Raw genomic sequence first — 22028 nt, 5'->3', positions numbered from 1 at the left:
TGAGAGTGGTGCGCTGAGGCTCCCCTTTTCCTACATTTATATAGCTTATCAGTGAGTATAAATAGGCTGGGAGATACGAAAAAGTGCTCATAAAAGTCCAGTGGATGAAATGTCAGACAATCAAGGTGCATGTCTCAAAGAGTAGTAACCAGAAGTTTAGTGAGTCGTGGAGGTCGGGGACGCGGATACAGCGCCGCCAGCACCACACCAAAACAAAGAGGAGGTGCTACACACGTGCAACAAACTACACCACCACAACAACACAGGACTGGTCCACTTCAACATCAGCGAGTATTGGCAACTACTCCCAGTAATGGGCAAGGGACTACAAGTGAGAATAACCAGTGTGCAGGTGGGCCAAATGGAAAATGTATATATAATCAAGCATCAGGACCTAGTGACTGGATAGCCTGTGACGGCTGTACAAAATGGTATCACTGTGAATGTGTAGGTATGTCAAGAGAAGTCCTTAACTTTTTCAGTAAGGATGGTAGGTCATATATTTGCAATGGATGTTCCAGTGATGTTCCTGATCCCTGGGGGTAGGGGGGTTTTCAAGAATACTCCCCCAGTATCCCTGCTTGTCGTAAAAGGCGACTAAAAGGGTTGGCAGAGGGTTAGTGCCCCTCCCCGGAAAACAACTAACTAAAAAAACAAACAAGAAGCCTCGGACAAGGACTGACCAAACGATGACGACCCAGGACCGGACAAAGGACTTGGTAATGAGTACATGGAATGTAATAGGAGCGAATGATGAGGTGAAAGAGAGAGAGATTGTCCAGGTGCTTGAGGGTGCGAAAGTGGATGTATGTGGAATAACTGAAACAAAATGGAGAGGAGAAAGTGTGAGAGAATGGGAGTATGGATGGGGTATATGTGCAGGAGTAGGTGAGAATGAGAGGGCAAAGGAAGGAGTATGTATAGTTGTGAGTAAAAGATGGAAGAAGAGCATAAGACAGTATGGATCAGTTGGGTCAAGGATTGTGTGGGTAAAGTTGAAAGTTGGAATACAAATGAGGGCGATTGTGTGTGTGTCTGCGCCAACGCAAGATCGTGCTAGAAGAGTGAGAGAAGAGTTCTGGACAAATGTGGAAGTGTGCATGGAAAAGTTTGGAAGGAATGAGAGAGTGTTTTTGATTGGTGATATGAATGGTAAAGTTGGTAATGTGAAGGTGGATGGAATAGTTGGTGAGTGGGGTGTGCCTGCTGAGACAGATGAGAATGGGAGTGCGTTAGTGGACATTTGTGCTGGGAGGGGGTTGGTGATAGCCAATACCCTCTTCAGGCATAAAATGATCCACAGGCATACATGGCGAGTGATGAGAAGGGTGGGTGGTGAACTGAATGAAAGGAAGGCAATGATTGATTATGTGTGTGTGGATGAAAGGATGTGACGATGTGTAAAGGATGCAAGAGTGTATAGAGGTTGGGGGAGTGGACTTTCTGACCACTACTTGGTGGTGGCCAGAATTAGGATGCAAGTAAGATGGAGGAATAGAAGAAGGGAAAGACGAGAGGAAGGAGTAGTTGCAAGGAGAGTGGAAAGGTTACAAGAGGATGAGAAAAAGGCAGAGTATAAGAGAGAAGTGAAGGAGCGATTGGGCAAATATGAATTGGAGCAGATGGGAGACGTGGAAGGTGTGTGTAAGATATTTACAGAAGAAATATGTGCAGCATGTGATGTGGTGTGTGGAAGGAAGAGAAGATGGAGGGGGGTGCAAGGAACAGCGTGGTGGACTGAAGAGGTGAAACAGGCTGTGGCACAAAAGAAGAAACCATACAATGAATGGATGAGAAATAGGGGCGTGGAAGAAGTTGAGAGGCAGAAGAGAGAGTATGTGGAAAGAAAGAGAGAGGTGAAAAGATTAGTAGGAGAGAGTAAGAAGAGAGTGGATGAGGAATTTGGAAGGAATTTGAGTGTAAAGTGGACGGACTGTAAGAAAATGTTCTGGAGAGAAGTGAAAAGAGTAAGACAGGGTGGAAGTGAAGTTAGCAGGGGAGTGAAAGATAAAAATGGTAGATTACTAGTGGAGAAGGGAGAAAAAGTGAGCAGATGGAGAGAACACTTTAAGGAATTGTTGAACGTAGAGGATGGAAGTAGTGCGAGTATAAGTGGCTGGGGAATGGCTGGGAGAAGGAGGGAGGTGAGAAGACAGGAAGAAATCAGTAGGATAGAAGTTGTGGAAGCAATGAAGAAAGTTAAATCGGGGAAAGCCCCAGGAATTGATGGAGTGTATGGTGAAATGCTGAAGCATGGGGGAGAGATAGTAGTAGAATGGATGTGGAAGATGTGCAGATTGGCCTGGGAGGAAGGTAGAGTCCCGGAGGATTGGAAGTCAGGTATAATTATTACCCTGTACAAAGGAAAAGGGGAAAAAGAAGTGTGTGGTAATCATAGGGGCATTTGTCTTCTTAGTATAACAGGAAAAGTGTATGGTAGGATACTTAGAGACAGAGTTAGAGAAAGAACAGAGAAATTAGTTGGAGAACAGGGAGGCTTTAGGAAGGGAAGAGGTTGTGTAGATCAGATATTCATTCTTAGATCTTTAGTGGAAAAGTTTCTAGAGAAGGGAAAGAAGTTGTATGCGGCTTTCATGGATTTGGAGAAAGCATATGACAGGGTGGATAGACAAGGATTGTGGAAAGTGTTAAGAATATATGGAGTAGATGGGAAGTTGTTGAATGCTGTGAAGAGTATGTACGATGGTGCGAAGGCTGCAGTGCGTGTGGATGGTGAACTAAGTGAATTTCTCTCTTTGAAAGTTGGTTTGAAACAGGGATGTGTCATGTCTCCATGGTTGTTCAATCTGTACATGGATGGGGTAATAAAAGAGGTACAAGGTAGGGTAGTGGATGTTGGAGTGGCCCTGGTGAGAGAGGATAGTGTTTGGAAACTCCCTGTACTGTTGTTTGCAGATGATACTGTGTTGTTGAGTGAAGACGAAGGGGAGCTGCAAGGCTTGGTGGATGAGTTTGAGAGAGTGTGTAAGAAACGGAACCTAAAGGTGAATGTAGGGAAGAGTAAAGTGATGGTCTTTGAGAGAGGTGAAGTTAGTGAATGTACAGCGAGGTTGGATGGTGAGGAATTGGAAAATGTGAGTATGTTTAAGTATTTGGGTAGTGTGATGAGTAAGGATGGAGGTTTGGAGGGTGAAGTGCTTGAAAGGGTACAGCAGGGAAGAAAGGCTGCTGGTTCTTTGAAAGCAGTGATAAGAAACAGGGAAGTGAGCATGGAAGTGAAAATGTTACTACATGACAGTATTGTGATACCAACTCTAACGTACGGAAGTGAAGCTTGGACATTGTTGGAAGGACACAAGTCAAGAGTGAGAGCAGTGGAAATGAGTTATTTAAGAGGAGCCTGTGGAGTCACGTGGAGAGACAGGCTGACGAATGAGGATATAAAGGAGCGTTGTGGTGTGGATGTGGATGTGATAAGAAGCGTTATGAGGAACACACTGAGGTGGTTTGGCCATGCGGAGAGGATGGAGGGTGAAAGACTGGCGAAGAGAGTGTATGTGAGTGAGGTGAAGGGGGGAAGAGGGAGGGGGAGGCCGAGGATGAGATGGAGGGATGGGGTGGAGAGGTATATGAGAGAGGGGGGTGTGAGTTGGGAGCAGGGCAGTGAAATGGCGGGGGACAGGGCGACTTGGAGGCGATTTGTTTGTGGCCACCCCAAACGGGATTGAGGCGTCTGGCAATAGATAGATAGAAGAAAATGACCACCATGAAAGAGAAAATAGAAAACCTGGAAGCCAAAACAGACTACCAAGAAATTGAGGAATTCAAGGAGGCTGTACAGAAACAGATATGTGAGTACCCTCAGGATGAGAGAGAGAAAGACTTCAGGAGGCCTAAACTGATCCTGTCAGGGGTGCCCGAATCAACAGCTACAGATCCCAGTGATAAATTTAATGATGACATTTTCTCTCACAAAGATATAGTCAAGGATCTTGGTGTTGCTGGGGAAGTGGAGATTAAGTCAATGGTAAGATTAAACCATTGTGCTCAACAACAGACTGCAACAGAAACAACTCAGGTAAGACCTAGACTTCTCAAAGTAGTACTAAGAGAAGAGGAAATGAAGTGGAAAATCTTAAAGGAGAGCAAAAAGTTAAAGGAAATGGCTAGACCTGATAGGATGAACATAAGAATAATGCCAGACCGTACTTACAAGGAAAGACAAATGCATGCAAAGCTAGTCAAAGAGAGGGATGAAAAAAACGAAATATTGATGAGACAGGGAAACACAAGGAAGAAGTGGATCGTAGTGAGCGGAAGGCTGAAACTAGTTGCAGTGGGGGAGCAGAATGTGGGACCTACAATAGCTCCCCCACTGCCGAGTCTGAACACATCCCTGCCGGGATCACCCCAGCTTCAGTTTCCTTCTCCCTTAGTACAAGACCAATAAATGAGCTCAGCTGTATGTATACAAATGTTGATGGCATTAATACCACCAACAAGCGTCATCTCCTAGGATTAGCTATTGTTAAGGAAAAACCACAAATCATATTCATTTCAGAGACTAAGTTGAGTTCAATGGAATCATCTGCCTGGTACCTCAATTGCCATTCATACATAGTGTACAGGAAAGACAGAGTAGCCAGAACTGGTGGAGGCGTCGCCATTCTAGTGAGGAATGATGTGCCCTCATCAGAATGTACATACGCTGTTCAAGAAAACATTGAGGCTGTAGCGTGTGAAGTGAACATTGGAGGTAACACAATACTTCTGGGATGTATGTACAGGCCACCAAACTCTACAGAGGAATACAATCGTGGTCTCAGGCAGAATCTACTTGAACTGTGCAATATTAGAGTAAAACAGGTATTAATATGTGGAGACTTTAATTTTAAGGAGATAGACTGGGAAAATCACTACGTAGAAGGAGGACCATAGAGCGAACAGGTCATATTTTATGAAACTTGCCAGGAAGCCTTCCTACATCAGCACGTAGCAGAGTTCACTAGAGCTCGAGGTAGCAATACCTCGTCTTTGTTAGATCTCATCCTTACTAAAAATAAACTAGAAGTAAGTGACATAGAGTACAAAGCTCCAATTGGAGCCAGTGATCATTGTGTACTAGTCTTTAAGATGGCTGTGGATGGTGCTTTACAGTGTGACAATGTTAGTAATAAGAGACTTTGCCACAAAGGTGACTACGTGCGGGCGAAGGCAATGCTCAGTGATGTGGACCGGAATGAACTTATGGACAAAAGTGTCGAGGAGATCTGGAAAGGTTTCTTGGATGAGTACAGTCGAGTAGTCAAAGTCTGCGTCCCAGTGCAGCCAACTACATGGAGTGTAACAAAAAGCAGACCCAAATGGATGACTCAGAGAGCACTGAACAAAATAAAACAGAAAGAAGCAGCCTGGATAAGATACCGCCAGAGGAGAACCAGAGCAAGGTACAGAGCTTACTGCAGAGTAAGGAATGAGTCGACCCGAGCGGTAAGAGAAGCTGTGTACCAGTTTGAGAAGACCCTTGCACAGGAAGTCAAAGAAAAACCGGGTGCCTTCTTTGCCTACGCTCGAAATAAGACAAGAATAAAGGAATCCGTGTCTAGGCTCAAACAACCTGATGGGACTTTAACAAATTCTACCCAAGAAGCATGTGAGTTACTGAACAAGGAGTTCCAGAAGGTTTTCACCAAAGAGACGAACACCCCAATTCCAAGGACGCTGCACGAATTCGAAGGCGAAGAGTTAAGTAGATGCGAGTTCACAGTGGATGATACAAGAAAACTACTAGAAAGCCTTCGAGAAAACTCCGCACCCAGACCAGAAGGAGTTCACCCGAAAGTGTTGAAGGAATGTGCATCCAAGCTGGCTTTCCCTCTCTGGTTGTTGTTTAGGAAGATCCTCACTGATAGAAGAATACCCGAGGATTGGCGAAAGGCGAACGTCACCCCAATTTTCAAGAAGGGAGATAAGTCAGACCCTCTCAACTAACGGCCAGTAAGCCTAACTTCTGTACCATATAAGGTTATGGAGAAACTGCTAAAACAGAAAATGGTCAATCACTTCGAAAATAACAATCTTATAAATAAGTCCCAACATGAATTCAGAACAGGGAGGTCCTGCCTGACACAATTACTGGAGTTTTTTGAAGAGATAGAGGATGCACTTGACGAGGGGGTTGGTGTGGACACCATATATCTAGATTGCAAGAAAGCCTTCGACACTGTCCCCCACCTTTGCTTACTCAACAAACTAAGAGCAATGGCAATCACTGGTGATATATTAGCCTGGATTGAGAACTTTCTAAGCAGGAGGGTCCGACAGGTTGTCATCAAGGACTCACATTCAGAGTGGCAAAGGGTCTGGAGTGGAGTACCCCAAGGGAGTGTGCTTGGGCCGATACTCTTCCTGGTGTACAAAAATGACCTTATGGACTCGGTACGGTCAAGCAATAAGCTCTTCGCAGACGATGCCAAGCTCTACAGAATAAGAAACCCTGCAGATGGAGAGATTCTTCAGGAGGACATCACCAGGCTACAGGAGTGGAGCAGAAAATGGCTTCTAAATTTCAGTGAGGAGAAGTGCAAGGTCATGCATCTTGGGAGAGGAAATCCAGAGTACCGGTACCATATGGGTGACGCTCCACTAACCACCACAGAGGAGGTGAAGGACCTAGGAGTATATGTTACCCCCAACCTGAAGCCAACAGTACAAGTTGCCAAGGCAGCAGCCAATGCAAACTCCATGGTGGGACTCTTGAAAAACTTACACATTCCTGGATGCAGAGATGTTTCTCCCATTGTACAAATCTTTGATCAGGCCCTGGATGGAATACAGTGTCCAAACATGGTCACCAAACACCCGTCGAGACATTAACAAGCTCGAACAAGTACAACGGAGAGCCACTAAACTAGTCCCGGAGCTAACCGAACTGTCCTACGGGGAAAGGCTGGCCCATCTTGGCTTCACCACACTGGAGGAAAGGAGGATACGTGGTGACATGATTCAGACATACAAGGTACTCCATGGTATTGATGCAGTTAAAGATGGAAATTTTCTTTAACTTGCATCAAGAGACAACCAACCAAACACCAGAAGACACAGCCTGAAGCTAGGCAAACTCAGGCACAGAACCACAAGGACAAAATTTTTTAATGCAAGAGTAGTGAACCATTGGAATAGTCTCCCGGATGAAGTAGTCACGAGCCAGAGTATGAATGCTTTTAAAAATTCGTATGACAAGTATGTTGAGACTGTAAAACAGAGAAGAGGCACCTTTTATGAGCACTGACTCCTATGCCTCTTAACTATCACTAAAGGTAAGCAAACTGCACTTGTTCAATTACACTAACTTACGGTATGCATGTACTATCTACCTAAAGATCTGGTTGAAACTTTTCAAGGTGACTGCAATTATCAAAATTTATTCCTACAACTCGAGAAAATTAAATGCTGGGTTTTATCCAGGAAAAAGTAAAAAGGTAAGTTGAATTGGCGAGTTTAGCTTAGGGATCAGTATTATCTTTTAATGCCTAGTAAATAATCTAATTACCCACTCCAAAGTCAAGACTGGCCTTACCCTGCAAATCTGGAGTGATAATTAATATACAGCAGGTGCTAAACGGAAGACCAGGTTCTACCGGTTGGTCTGAGACAACGAAAGCGATCCCGGCTGCCATTTTAACCCAACTTCTTTATATGGCCTACATTTACGAGCCGTAAGACTTACCTGAGCATGACCCCACCCCATGTTTGCTGGGCATCATTCTCGTTGGTAAAGTCATCTTAAATAATGGATAACACGTGCTTAAAAAATACTAATTATGTAAATAATCCTCTGTAGCTAAGTGGAATCACGAGGCAGCCCTGGGTCTTCTCCTTCTTCCTTATGCCTTATGCTATCTATGAAGTGTTGGCGACGCCACAGTCGCCACTGATATTACTGTAGGTTTGCTAGATCTCGGCCACATTACCAAACTCCTCATTTTTCATTACCAAATTTAACTTTTCATTATCAAATTTTAAAGCAAACTTTTATTCGTCACCAATTATATATACAGATGGAAATAATCACTCACCTTTTAATTAGCAACATGTTGATTATTTTCCCGTAATGCAGGCCAGCAGATTAATCAAGGAGAGAAGACAATCCAGTGTCTCCATCCTCTGTATCTTAATCCATCCATCATCCAATCCTACATTGCCCCATGGAAGCGTAGGAGCCCAGGGCTAGGCACTTGGCCCCGAGATTTAAGATGAGAGTGACCAGCCTCACTTATCCCTGAGTGCCATTACATGAGAAATCAACCCCAATCACCCCTTGGATATAAACCTTCACCGGCTCAATCCAGGTGCCAAAATTTGGTTATATGGTTACCACCCAGCGTAGTAAATGGTTTCCTGGTGTACAGGAAACCATTTGGCTTGTCACTCAGTGTAGAGTCACCCACAGGCAGAAGGAAGAGGAAAGAATGAAGGAAAGAGAGATGAGGAAGTGTAAAGTCACCCATAGGCAGAAGGACAAGGAAAGAATGAAGGAAAGACACAAGAGGATGGAAGGAAAGAAGGATGGAGGAGAGGAAAGGGCAGACACCTGAGAGCAACACTACATCGAGTGAGTGGATGGTGAGCACCCCCACCTATGTGAAAAACCCGTTTGGTAATGAATCATGCAGATTCATTACTAAACTTTTTTTTTTTTTTTTTTTCATTACCAAACTGGCCTAGATTTGGTAATGAAAAACACCAAATGGCAAACTCTCACACCTCTTTCAGAGCTACATCTCTGGGCATATTACACCTTTTTATGCTAATATGAGCCAAACATGCATTTATATTACAAACACAAATTGCATAAATAAAATACCAGTGGATGTTAATGTGGTAGACATTCATCTCTCTTAAGTAATGGGTCATTTTATTACAGTGGTCGTAACTTGTTACCTATTCCTTGATGATTTATTGGGCATATTATGCCTTATCATTCTGCTGGATGCCACATATGTCTTTTCCATTAACAATATAGAGTCAATATAGAGTCTAAAATGATCAGGAAATAAATCTTTGAACTGTGTGATCTTATTCTTATACCACTGCAATTTTTTTACCATTTTATGTCTCCCCAAGCCTTTGAAAGTTACACAGGTCCTTTTATTAACAAAATCTATTTCATGAATAACATAAAATATGATATATAATATGAATGATCTAGAAAAATACACCAAGCTTGCTTATGGAATGGATCAGCCTATAAGCTTTTCTTAGTCTTTTTATTTGTACACTTTCTCATTCTCTTGTATGGTATATGACTTCCATCATCAACACAGATTGCATAAATAATATACTAGATAATAATAATGTTCCTTATGCAGAATAAACTGGTACTTAAGGTAAATGGGTAAAGGGTTCATAAAATAGGTTAATGGTAGACTGGTAGGTAAAATTATGCAATATGTAGGTGGGTAGGTAAAATGGGTAAATAGGTAGGTGGGAAGGTAAACCAAGGAAATAAGTGAGAAGGAAAAATAGGTAATTCAGTTGTAAAGATAAATAGGATGCTGGGTAAAACACGTCACACATTAAGTAAAATGAGTAGGTCAGTAAATAGGTAAAACAGGCAATACAAATCACTATGTAAAATAGATAAATAGGTTAGTGGGTACTGTACATAAAAAAGGGAGTAGGGTAGGTAAATTAGGTACACTGGTAGGCATAATGGTTATAAAAAGCAGCAGCAAGGAAAGGTAGAAGAAGGAAGAATGTGCCTTGCCACAGTGATGTGCAGGGACTAGTGTGGGCTTGATTCTGAGGTGGATGCCACATTTACTTCTATCCACTCATTTTTACAGGGACACCATAGTAGGCTCCACGTTTCCCTGTTATAAGGCTATAAGGTTACCACCCAGCATGGTTTCCTGAGTTACAAGAAACCATTTGGCTTGTCACTCAGTGTAGAGCCACCTGAACCGTAAAGAATAGTAATGAACAGTGACAGGAAGGATGGGAGAAATAGGAAGAGAGGAGGACAGACACAGAAAAAGAATGATAGACATGAAGAAAGAAGTACGTAGCTCTACATCAAATGAGTGGATGATGGGTTCCCCCAACTACCACCATGATGGGTAAGTAAAACAGGTAAATGGGAAATTAGGTGACAAAGGTAAATATGTAGATGGGTAAGTAAAATAGGTAAATAGCTAGTGTACCCCCTTACCCCCCCTCCTTGTGGAGGTTGTGGTCCTCCTCCCTCCCACCTCTAGTTGGATGTCCCCTCCCTCCACTGCCATCTTCAACTCCTTTGGTTGGATCCCCACCCCATACCATTCATGCCTCTTTTGGAGTTTACCCCCTCTTCTCAAATGAGGGGTTCCCCAATTTCCTTTCTGTAGCTCCTTCTCTCCAACCCTAATGAGGCAGTGTTTTTCCTTCTACTTCCCCTATAGGGGGTCTTGGAATACTCTGCCTGCAAGAACCTGGTGGACTATTGTACAGAAAATAAAATACCTAATTGGATAAATCTTTTAGCCTTAACAGCAATATCATGCATATACTTCGGTGATTATCTACAATATCACAATTCCTTCACTACACACATATATAATTTTTCATGCTCTATATATGATCAAATAAAGGATTCTTACATAATCTAGTTTCTTTTGGCATCATATTTCAAATATATTTTGTGAATTAATTTGCAAACTATAAAAACTGGAGCAATCAATGATATTTTAGTTTCTAGTCTTCCTCTTCTTTCCTTCTGAATGAATTCAAAGTCATCCAGATAATAATGAAATTCTTTAGTTTTCGGAGGCTACATTTAGCTTATGAGCTTGGGGCTGCATCCTTACTGGCTTAAGTACAGTAATATCATAACACCTCCTTAGCAATTTATGGTGTTCATTTCATCTAAATATACTCATCCATGCTTTTTGTCTAAAATCTACTGAGCTCTGGACAGAATTTTTCTCTGTATTCATGCAGTTTCCTGACAAATTTATTCAGCTTAGGATGAACACTTCAGACTGGAGTGTTAGATATTACCTTAATCCCCTTCAATACATGAAACCTTTTCCAAGCTGAATAAAATTATCAGGCAGCAACATGAAGGTGCCCTTAACCACAGAACCTAGGATCTCCCCAAAAACTCTACCACCCTCCTAGGTTGGTCCGAGTTGTCACCAAAGGTTCACCCCAAGGCTGGAGGACAGCTGGAGGGCCTGGACAATCATTCCAGGTCCTCAGAATGAGGTGAAGAGAGATGGAGAGAGTGATGTGGTGAGGCCAAGGGAAGGTGATGCACTGAGACCAGTGGAGAGTGTTGGGCTGAAGCTGATGGAGAGTGATGCAGTGAGGCTGATGGAGAGGTGGCAGCGAGGGTGAGGGAGAGCGTGGTAGTGTGGGATATGAGTGTGCCAATCAGTGATGAAGACAGGACAAACATGGCAGAGGCAAGTGATGAAGTTTGTTGCATTTGCAAACCACTCATTGATGGCCGTGGCTCCTCCTTGAACTGCTGGCAGAGGAGAAGGAGATGATGGTGGTCTGTTGTGCTTTCTTTTCATAGTTGTCAGGAGCTCCCTGTATGCCTTGAAGTGCTGTTCAGTGCCATGTGTTGACGCATCACTCTCGCCGGGTTCAGGTCCTTGCCCCGGATGAATGCAATTCCCTTATCCATTATTGCAAGGAATGCCTTCAAGGTCATTGAGAACAATGGTGCCCTTCTTCACCACCCTTGCCACCAGTTCCCATTGCTCAGTAAGCTCCTCTGTGGACAGCTACTCGGTGTGGCTATCCAGGACCTCTTGCACATCTCCCTCATCAACATCCCTAAATCTTGCCTTGTATGAGACGTTGATATTCTCCACCACCAGGAACCCTGTGAAGGAGTTAAACACACTCTGACCAAACTTTCTGCCAAATGGTGTTCACTGTGCTTGGCTGCACCTCCTTCCACACCGCCATTACAATATGTTGTCAGTGGTGTGCATGATGTTTTAATATCTCCACAACCACCACACTGCATCACCTGCCCCAGAGTCTCCTGCTCTCACCGTCTGTTTCATGGTACTGGGCAGGTAGTTCGGCTGGAGCAATGATATTGTGTTGGGGGCACGTATGCCACTTTGATTTTATTCTTCCAGTCCTCCATACCCCAGGGGGGCTTGGGGCATTGTCAACCAGCAGAATGAAATGGTTGACAAGGTTGCTCTAGATGGCATAGTCACACAGGCAGGGGGACAGGTATACTGCTACATATAAGCAGCAGAGTGTGGAGGTCAGCCAAGCTCTGGGGTTACTTTACTCTTGCAAGTAACCCCAAGGTTCTCTTTCATGAACACTGCCAGTGTTGGAGGTTCTCCCATTGGTAAACAAAGAGTGGCTTGAGCTTCATGTCTCCTTTTGCATTCGTACCAAGGAGGGTGAGAAGGTCCTTGGCTGCCTTAAACCTTAGCAGACGTCATTCTTTCTTGTTGATGTATATTTTCTGGGATAGCCATTTCCAAACCAGGCCCATCTCATCAAAGTTTCAGACCTGTTTTATATAATACAGTATCCCCTTTAATCTGTCTTTGCCTTCACCCTTGCAGGGAAAGCCTCAGCCACCACATGGTCTGAACTAACAGCCTTGACATGCATGGTTATGTGGCCAGCATAGGCATTAAAATCACACAACAAACCATGCTGGCACTGAACTCCTCCTTGGCTTCCATACCTTGCTTATCCCTGAGATCTTTCCACAGATCGGGAGACTTGCTGCAAAGGAAAGTGCAGAAAAGAGGCAGCTTTGCTCGGGTCAGTTCATTGACCCATCGAGTTAGGAGGCACTCTATCCCATTTATGACAGGCTCCCATAATCGAGTTACTCATTTAGCAGTCAGGGAAGGCACATTCTGTGACTGGATACCTTTATGATCATCACAACCATGAACTGGGGCAGCTTCAGGGCATCAGTAATTTTGTGCAGTTCCTGCCTCTCCTTATGGCACTTATCAACATTAAATTCTCATCAAGGGAAAGGCTATGCATTGCCCTTGGAAGCATCATTAGCACCATGCTTTCCACTAGAGGTAGCATCATACATCATTTTGTTTCATTAATAAAGGCTCCAACATGCTGCATGCATCGGCCTTGGTCACCTAATGATGGCTCTCCATGTTGCTCGATCTCTGGCAGCCTCCCTATTCAGTCCCTTATCCCTGAGGTCACTCTGTAACCTCCTCCCAGGTCTTTTTTGATTTGCTTCTTACAGTCCTACCCCAAACGTTCACACATTTCACTTTCTGCACCCAATCGTCATCCCTCATCCTCTCCACATGCACAAACCATCTCAGTTTACCCCTCCTCATCACAACACTGATACACTTCCATCCTTCCTCTGAACTCTTCCATCATAAACCTAGCCCTCCCAGGCTTAACGTTCAAAGATGCACTGCACATCCACGTAATCATTGTCATTTCTGTATGTGTGAACCTACAAATATTCTCTTCCTTTACTGTCCAGGTCTCATTACCATACAGCATTATTCCTAACAAATGCTGCATACAAAGATCCCTTAGCAAAGAGGGAGAACCCTCTCAATGTCAGGAGTGGCAACAGCTCCCTGAGCTTCTTCCAACCACTCTTGATTCATGTCTCCCAAGTAACAAAACTCTTCCACACAATCAGAGACTAACCAGCAAGAGGAATACTTTCATTCCTGACAATCTCCCCATGCTCTCCCCAACACACTGCACACATGAAATCAACATTATCTTTCAGTCTACCTCTAATACCACTACATCTCTTATGTGCCCATTTATCACAAATACTGCACAAGATGGAATTCCTTCCCATGCCCTTGTGACAATCCCCACAAGGCCACTCTCCCTCTTCTTCGACAGAACTGCCCCAGCCTTAGATACCATCACTTTTGTTTTGTTTGCACTTACTCTTAAGCCCTTGTGCCCTATATCATCTTCCCACTTCCTAAATCTTTCCTCCTCCTCCTTTTTATTTTCTGTAATCAACGTCAAATCATCGACATACAACATCTCTCATGGGAATCCATTTCTAAAGTCATGTGAGAGGGCTTCAAGCACTATAACAAACAATAAGGGACTCAAGACTGGCCCCACATGCACACTGACGTTCATGGAAAACTCATCACTTAAATCTCCATTCACCCTCACTTGGGTGTGAACACCCACATAAGTAGCCATAACCACTCTAACCAGCCACTCCTCAATTCCAAACTTTCTCATTGCCCTCGTCACCAACTCCCTAGGAACTCTGTCAAAGGCCTTCTCCAAATCAACAAAAACAAAGTATAGATCCTTTTTCTTTCCTATATACAGTACTTTTCCTGAAGGTGTCAAACAGCGAATATGGCATCACTGGTCCCTTTGTCTTGCATAAACCCAAAACTGCACCTCATCAATATTCACTCCTTCTTTAATCGTACCTTCTAGAACTCTCTCCATTTCCTTCATTATGTGGTCCAAAAGTTTTATGTCTCTGTAATTTTCTCTTTCCAGGGCATCACCTATCCCCTCATACACATTAACGGTCACACTCTTCAACCAGTCATCTGGGACAACACACTTATATGTAATCATATTTATACATCAGTGTATTTCCAATTTACAAGTTTCATTTATTTCACACACTAAAAGGTCTCTCTCAATTTCCTATTGCTTACACACACAAGAGGGTTACGTAACTCAGAGAATGCATAGGAGACAATCAACAGGACACATGAGTGGGTGGGCAAATGAGATGGAGTTTTCAAAAGGGTTAGTTTGAAGGCCTCTGCCTACAGAGACCCAAGATGGGGATTCTGCACATGTACACACTGGACAGCCATGTTGGTGCAGACAGCTGCTGTCAGCTTGCATGCGTCACCACGTCCGCATGAGATTCTAGGAGGCAGCTGCCACAGTTGTCATTCAAGCGAAATCACAATAATTTTTTTTATCGTTATTCTGAAAAAAGGTAATAAACTTTTTAATTATCATTGTACCAGTTCATCACATAACAAAGTGGCATGTAACAAGACTTGACTGTTTAACATGAATATTTGTAATATAACTATTGTAATACAGTACCATACTACAGCATTAACTTAGGTTTTCAAACAAGCAGTAGAGCTAATTTCTTTATTGTTTCTGTATTAGAAACAAATTTGGAATGTTCAAAAAATTAGTTCATCAATGACCTTTGAGTGGTGTGTTGCCCATTTTTATGATCATTAATTACCTGAATAATTGAATAAAAACAGAAAGCTCAAAATCTTAACTGTATTCCAGGGTGTCCAAGTGACAGTAACTGAGTTATAAGATCATATCTATATGGTAAATATCAAATTTGTTTTCCTCTAGCTAAAAATCAAATTAGAATCAGTTATTAGTATCCAAAGAAATGATAAATTTACCAACAAATTTGCACTGCAACCATCACCCAGACCTAAACTTTCCCCTCTTTCATACATCATCATGGGAATAATACCCATCTTTTAAATAATATAATATGATTTTTCAAACTGAACTGCAAGCATTATACAGTAGAAATATTACTGGTATTTAAATGTTCTTCAGTCAAATGCAGGCATAAATCCATCAACCGATTCCTTATCTCAGGCCGTGACAAACTGCATGAAAAGCCACACATCAGCTTTCTATATACAAGTCATTTTAACATCATACTGGCATAAATTACACCCATATAAAAATACTATGCACTTTCTTTGGACAGCAGCTGTTTCCATCTTGGTTTAAAATTTGATGATGTATCAAAATATTGTAACTTTAATAAGCTTACTCTGGTAACCTCTTCCTCATTTACTTTTACACTCTTACATATGACAAAAACACCTTGAAATTTTATTGTGGTTATTATTATGCAATTTTAGTCAGAAGTAAGGATTCAAAATGCATCCTGAGTTAATGCAAATTTATCCTAGCTACATTACACAGTTGGATTATATATTCAGTTTCATAGTTCTGTATAAGAATAGCCTGTAATTACATCAGAATTTTGAATAATTACCAGTACAGTTAATTTCTTCAGAATTTTGAATAATTACCAGTACAGTTAATTTTACTGTCATGCAATGAAATTACTGGTACAGTACTTGTAAAGTTTTTAATTGGCAAATGTCAGATTTATTCAGTTACATTTTAGTTTTAGACATGATACAGTATTAACTTTTAAAAGTCAAACAACTCTTATTAAAACGAGCTTTGCTAATTATTACAGACTGCTATTTGATGTCGTACTGCCTCATTATTAAATGGATTTAATTTATACCTTGTTTTACTATGATCTAATTATAATACCAGGCCACTACAGGTCAGCTCCAGTCTCAGTGATATATTAAAATAAAACATTGGTAAACATTATGAATGAAAATAACCATAAGCTGTACTATCAAGAAGTTATAAAAATTACTGCTCAGAAATCCCAGCCATCCTGTGATTATTTTTAAATACTTGACCTATATGGTATGCTTAGCCCAAAGGCAAGCAACAGCTGCATCCAAATGAAATGCAAAGTTACAGTCCATTTTGAGGACATCTCAGTTACTACATGTTGTTCACTAATTTATCAACATAAACCTGATATTCACAATCCTCATCCTGGGGTTTATTACTGTGCTATTCTTCAAATAAATTTAATTGTGTAGCATCAAAGCTTTAAAGATGCTAGTAACACCTTAATGCACCATACAACCAGTTACCATTTTCTACCTTGTGTATCAATCACTCGTATTTGTCATACCTGGCTATCTCTTCTTACCTACAGCTACTGGTATTACATCACCAAAGTATTTTATATTCACTGCATTCCTGTCCTAGCTATTTAAGTCATAATTTCCTCTCTTCTAGCAGTACTGGTTGATTTTGGTACTGAAAGAGCAAAAAATACTACACCACCTTAAATGTCATGGGAAAGAGAAACGTGATTTGATACACCTGAAAAGGAGTACTCATTGTGTATATATATGTGTGTAATGTGATGGTGTATAAAAATTTTAACAGCTATACAGCTAGTTAGTTAAGATGATACAAAAGTACTCCTCTTACTGTACCACACTCTTTAAACCTTTGCATATAGTGTTGCTGTATAATGGCTCACTATTGATACTAAACTAAAGAACAGCACATTCGGGAACTGATATTTCCTTCTTGAATCAACATGTAACAACTGACTTATCCACAAGAGTAAACTCCTTGTGTTGATATATGCATAAATTATTTCAGTAAGAGTGACATGAAACCTTACCTGTTTAAACTAACAAAACAAATGTCTGACTAGTAACTTTCACATCGAGAAATTCCATAAATGAATAACACACACTGATTTTTTTATTCAGGTTTTATGGTATATAGCATAAGTCATTGCTAATACAATCCACTGTAAAGGAACATGTTGATAAAAAAAAATTGTGCATGGCAGCATCATATGATCTAAAAACTACTCACAAGCAATGTAATAAAATTTCAGGTTTTATAGTTGCCAAGACACAACAATAAAATGGGGTTTAAAAGGATAACACACAACAACCAAGTACTGTACTGCACGTAAAAGAAGCTAAAAATAAGTCAACTTGCATAATGATACATACACTGTAGCTTTTAAGTACAAAAGTTACACAGTCTGTACACAAAACTAGTCCTAACTCTTGGACACTTCTTGAGGGCTAGTAATGATATATTGTAATACTTACAAACATATGTTTCTTAAAATATGTGTATACACAGACATGAGCAGTTACCAGGCCTCAAGCAGTGTATGAGAGAACATGACAGATACACAAACCCTGCACTTTGGAGACCCTCTTGCATATTATGGCACTCACTAACTCCACCAGTCTGAATGTAAAGTCACAAAACTCCTTAAGCCCTGCACAGTTGATTAATTCCTCCTGAGACAGATAGGCCTAACCAACTTGGAACTCTCAGTAATATACTAACCATCCACGATTCCTTGAAATATAATGAACAGAGCAAGATTTAAGAAGCTCAGACCATGCAACCTAAATGTGGTGGAAGTATCTAGTGTCTTATGCAACAAGGTCTGATGTGCAAAGTGACTGAAAGACCACAGTACTGACAGTGAGGGCCTGGTGTGTCTAATATGGAGCCTTGTGGTGATAACAGCCCTAGTCCCACCTCTGCTCACCAGACCTGGCATCAAACAGTGCAACTTCTGGCCAAAGATGGGACACAACTACTGTACTCTCCAGCAATGCACAGCTTGTACCATTTATATCAAATCTGTAAACATATATCCAGAATATAACCAAAATTTTTACACTTTTTCTGCAGTTAATCTACCATTCTGCTCATGATTAAAGCATGTCAAGGCTTAAGTCAGTTCAGACACTGAGAACTATACATCAAATTAAATATTATAAACACTTACAGCCTGAGGACTACACACGAGGAAGGCAATTTGCTTGTGGTCCCTGTGGCTGCTTATCAGTTGTACTCGACTAGGATTAGATTATAGTATACGAAACTTTTTCTACTTGAGTCTGTGTTTCAGATGATACGCAAAAATATTTCAAGTGGCAGTAGTTGCAGTGCTGAAAACTATAAGGTGGGAGCTTCATTTCTCTGGCACTTGCTGGTACTGTAACTGCAATAATATCCCCTTAGTCACTACCTAGGTCAGTTCAGGGAGAGATTCTTTTCACTACAAAAAATTCTCACATATTCTTGGCTTGAAACAGAACAATTATTCCTTGTGTGCACTGTATTTCACAACTATCAAAACTAAACATATCTGAACATCTATGAGACTCAACCTTAAAACTGTATTCATAAATCCATTTTCATAAACACCACCTCACTCTTGGCAAAAAAAAGAAAAAACAAATTAATATTTTGGCAGATGCCTATCCAGTGGCTCTACCACAGTCTCATCCATAAACTGCTAAACTGGAGTCACAGTAATTGTCTCAATATCACCAATGCTCTTAACTCTTCGGTGAGTCTCGTGATGAAGGTGTGCTGCTACAGAAGAAGGCATGATGGAGGAACGAGGGCGGCCATGGGGGTGGTACTGATGGTGAGGGGAGTGAGTACGGATGGTCACAGCTGGGGACTGGCCACCTGATGAAGATGACTCTCCCCCATTTGCTGCTTCATCCCGCAGACGCAGCCCAAGGGCCCGACTCAATGATCCCTGGACAGGGTAATCGGGGCAGTTACTACACAGAATATTACAAAGCCTTGAGAGAAGGTGATTCTATGGGACAGATAGTATGTTCTGTGCTACCAGTACATGAGAACTTGCAAGCTGTTAAGAGTAACCAGCTGTAATACAAAACTCTTAGCTAGAAGGTTATGTTACATGCACTGGAATGCACATTCCAACCATGTCTCCCATGATATCCTTTCCTCCCAAAAACTTTGGTGCACAATGTTCGCCTTATATAAACACAAAAACACTACAGTATATATAAAACAAATCTCACATTCCAATTTGACTTATATATTGATCTTATGTGCACATACCTAAATAGAAGACTAAATAATCTGATTAAATACTGATTGTTTTAAGAAATATGGAATACTGTAAATAACAATAACCAATAACATTTTCATATTTCATTATGCAGAGCACACAGCTTATGTGCTCGATGCTGTAATTGAATAACATAGTAACTGAGGGAATGCTACCTTAATATATTCTATAATGAACTTTTAGTCAAGCTGGTTTTAATTCAAATTCTTCTTTTGCTTTTTAAACCAATACATGCAATTATACTAATCTACTGAGTTGCAGTTATAAACATATTACTGTACATAGTTCATACTAGTATTTATTTGTCGAACATACCTCTTCATACATTTTTATCCAAGGGACTTATGTCTTATGAGTATTCCATGCCTTATACTCTACTAATACTGCATTAACAATAGGGGATCTGTTTACAACCCTTGTGTAATAAGCCTGAATATTATACATACTTTACTATAACTTACTGAATTTAGCTCATGTATGTATTCCCACTCAACTCAAGAGCTGGTGATGATGTGTAAGGAGTATACATGAACTACAATAGTTTCAGTACTGTTTCTGCCTCTGACACCATGAACATAAAGAGCTGATAACCAAACTAATGCAAAATTTTCACTCCCGGTAAGTCATCATGGCATCTTAAGGAAAACTTGATTAGCTACTTTTACTATCCATTAGTGTATGTGTTGTGGAAGTGAGGGGTCAGTCTTAATGCAGCCATCAATTATGGAGGGAGATATTGTAACTAAACTGTGCTTGTAAGTTATGCAGTGTCCCAGTATCTTCAGTCAGAACACTGGCTGCAAGTGTATGGGGAAGCCTATAGCCAAGGTTGTCACTGATCTGAACAACCCTGTGTAACCCCTTCTTGTAAGCCACGTCAGCATTCTTATTTGGTTACCTACCAGTGCATTAGACTGCTACTTTGATCTGTGCCGTCTTATGTGTTTGTCCTAGCTCCATGTGTTCTCCCAGACTTTTCTACTTTACATGATAGGTTCCATTCTTTCCTAAGGTTAACCTGCTTGTTGCTCTGCCAAGGTTATTCCTGGGATCATTATTTGTTTTGTTGTGTCTCTCTACCAAGTAGCCCTGTAGGATTTATAACTTCCATGTTGCCACTATAGGGATGTATATGGTGCTTTACCTGTTCCATGGCTATGTTTGGTTCCACGTGTATTTTTCTGTTCATGGTTGCTATACGCTTGTCCTTGTGCTCTTTCTAGATACCTACACCTGTTGGACCAGCACATTCTGGTATGCTCGAACTGTATCTTTCATGGTGCATCTGCTCTTTGTTTTAAAGGCATCTGAGTTTGCTTACATCCTTTGCTGCTAATTTTCAATTATTTTTACACTGTATTTAGGTTTCTTAATGATGCAAACATCAGAATTTTACATGCTGTATTAGCCAGGTTTTGTTTCTGATACAGCCACTGGTGGTGGTATATCATGAGTTTGAAGTCATTTCCCTCCTCCAGCAGGCAGCCCCTAGTAGGGTCTCTCCTGGGAGGTCTTTCCAGGCCATCCTCATGATAGGCACAATAAGTGGTGCTACTGAGGGCACAGCTGTAGATGCACTGGATGTCTGTACCCTCCCTCTCTTCATCTTACTTGTGCCATCATCAGGTACTCCCCACTGCCACTATGGACCCATCCAAAACAAGACAAGTATCTCTAACAGGATACTTGCTCTATTTCAATGTAACTTCAGGAAAAGAGTGCCTGGGCACAAGGAGGAATCAATGGGTCATGCATGATCATACGGATGCAGAGTGCACTCCTCTTGCCAAAGGGGGGAGGAGGGAGTGCAGTAGATTTTGTGTGCAAATCACACTTGATGAGATGGCTCAAGTTTTACTTTTATCCTCATCATATGATGTGAGTGTGAGCTGAGTCAGATCAGTCCCAGTCTTGCCTTGTCTTGGCCCAGCATCATGCACCATTGGTGTTTCTAGCAGGGGCGCACCCAGGAGGGGGCCCACCGGGCCCAGGCCCCTCCCTTAGCTCTGTGGGTCCTTTAAAAATTTATATATATTTATATCGATACCAGCAATACATGAAAAATTGGCAAGTACGAACAAAGAGTAACACATGAGCCAGCAGCTCCCCGACTCTAAACCTGCATGTGACCTCCCCGTAATTATCAGATTACCTGACCTCACCTCACTACAGGCCCCCCCCTTAGAAAGGGATTAATCCCCGAGCTAGACCTCATCAGATCATATAGTCCTGCTAGGGTTACAGGAGAGCGCTACCCCTCCCAGCACAGCAGCCACCGGGCGGGGCGCGAACTCGCAACCTCACGATTACGAGCCCGATACCCTACCACCGAGCTACCGCTCTCCCCAAACCTCCCCTCCCTTAGAAAATTCCTGGGTGCGCCCCTGGTTTCTAGGACTGTCTCAATAGCATGATGGCACAGTTCCATTTGCTACCCTCCCATTTACCACTTTGGAGGTAAACATTCTTGAGGTGCCACCCTTATGTCTCAAGAGTTGTAACCTCACTATGGGTTATTACTCAGGAGTGGTGGAGAACTAAGTCTTAAAGGGAAGGA

At 41.8% G+C, this 22028-nt stretch overlaps 1 protein-coding gene across 1 annotated transcript in view; it reads right to left on the bottom strand.

Annotated features, from left to right (window-relative positions):
• LOC145413262 (uncharacterized) overlaps positions 1–22028 on the bottom strand; it is a 142891-nt gene that overhangs the window by 2106 nt on the left and 118757 nt on the right. Inside the window, exon 16 of the mRNA XM_080282991.1 lies at positions 17042–19129. Coding sequence (XP_080139117.1) covers positions 18878–19129 — 252 coding nt within the window. The 3' untranslated portion in view covers positions 17042–18877. The remainder of the gene's footprint in view (positions 1–17041; positions 19130–22028) is intronic.

The sequence above is a fragment of the Coenobita brevimanus genome, chromosome 95 (genome assembly GCF_032717465.1).
Source record: "Coenobita brevimanus isolate Jiangsu-jjx chromosome 95, ASM3271746v2, whole genome shotgun sequence".
NCBI classification, from domain to species: domain Eukaryota; kingdom Metazoa; phylum Arthropoda; class Malacostraca; order Decapoda; family Coenobitidae; genus Coenobita; species Coenobita brevimanus.
Note: the sequence above shows the minus strand (reverse complement) of the source record. Positions and strands in the feature narration are given on the sequence as shown.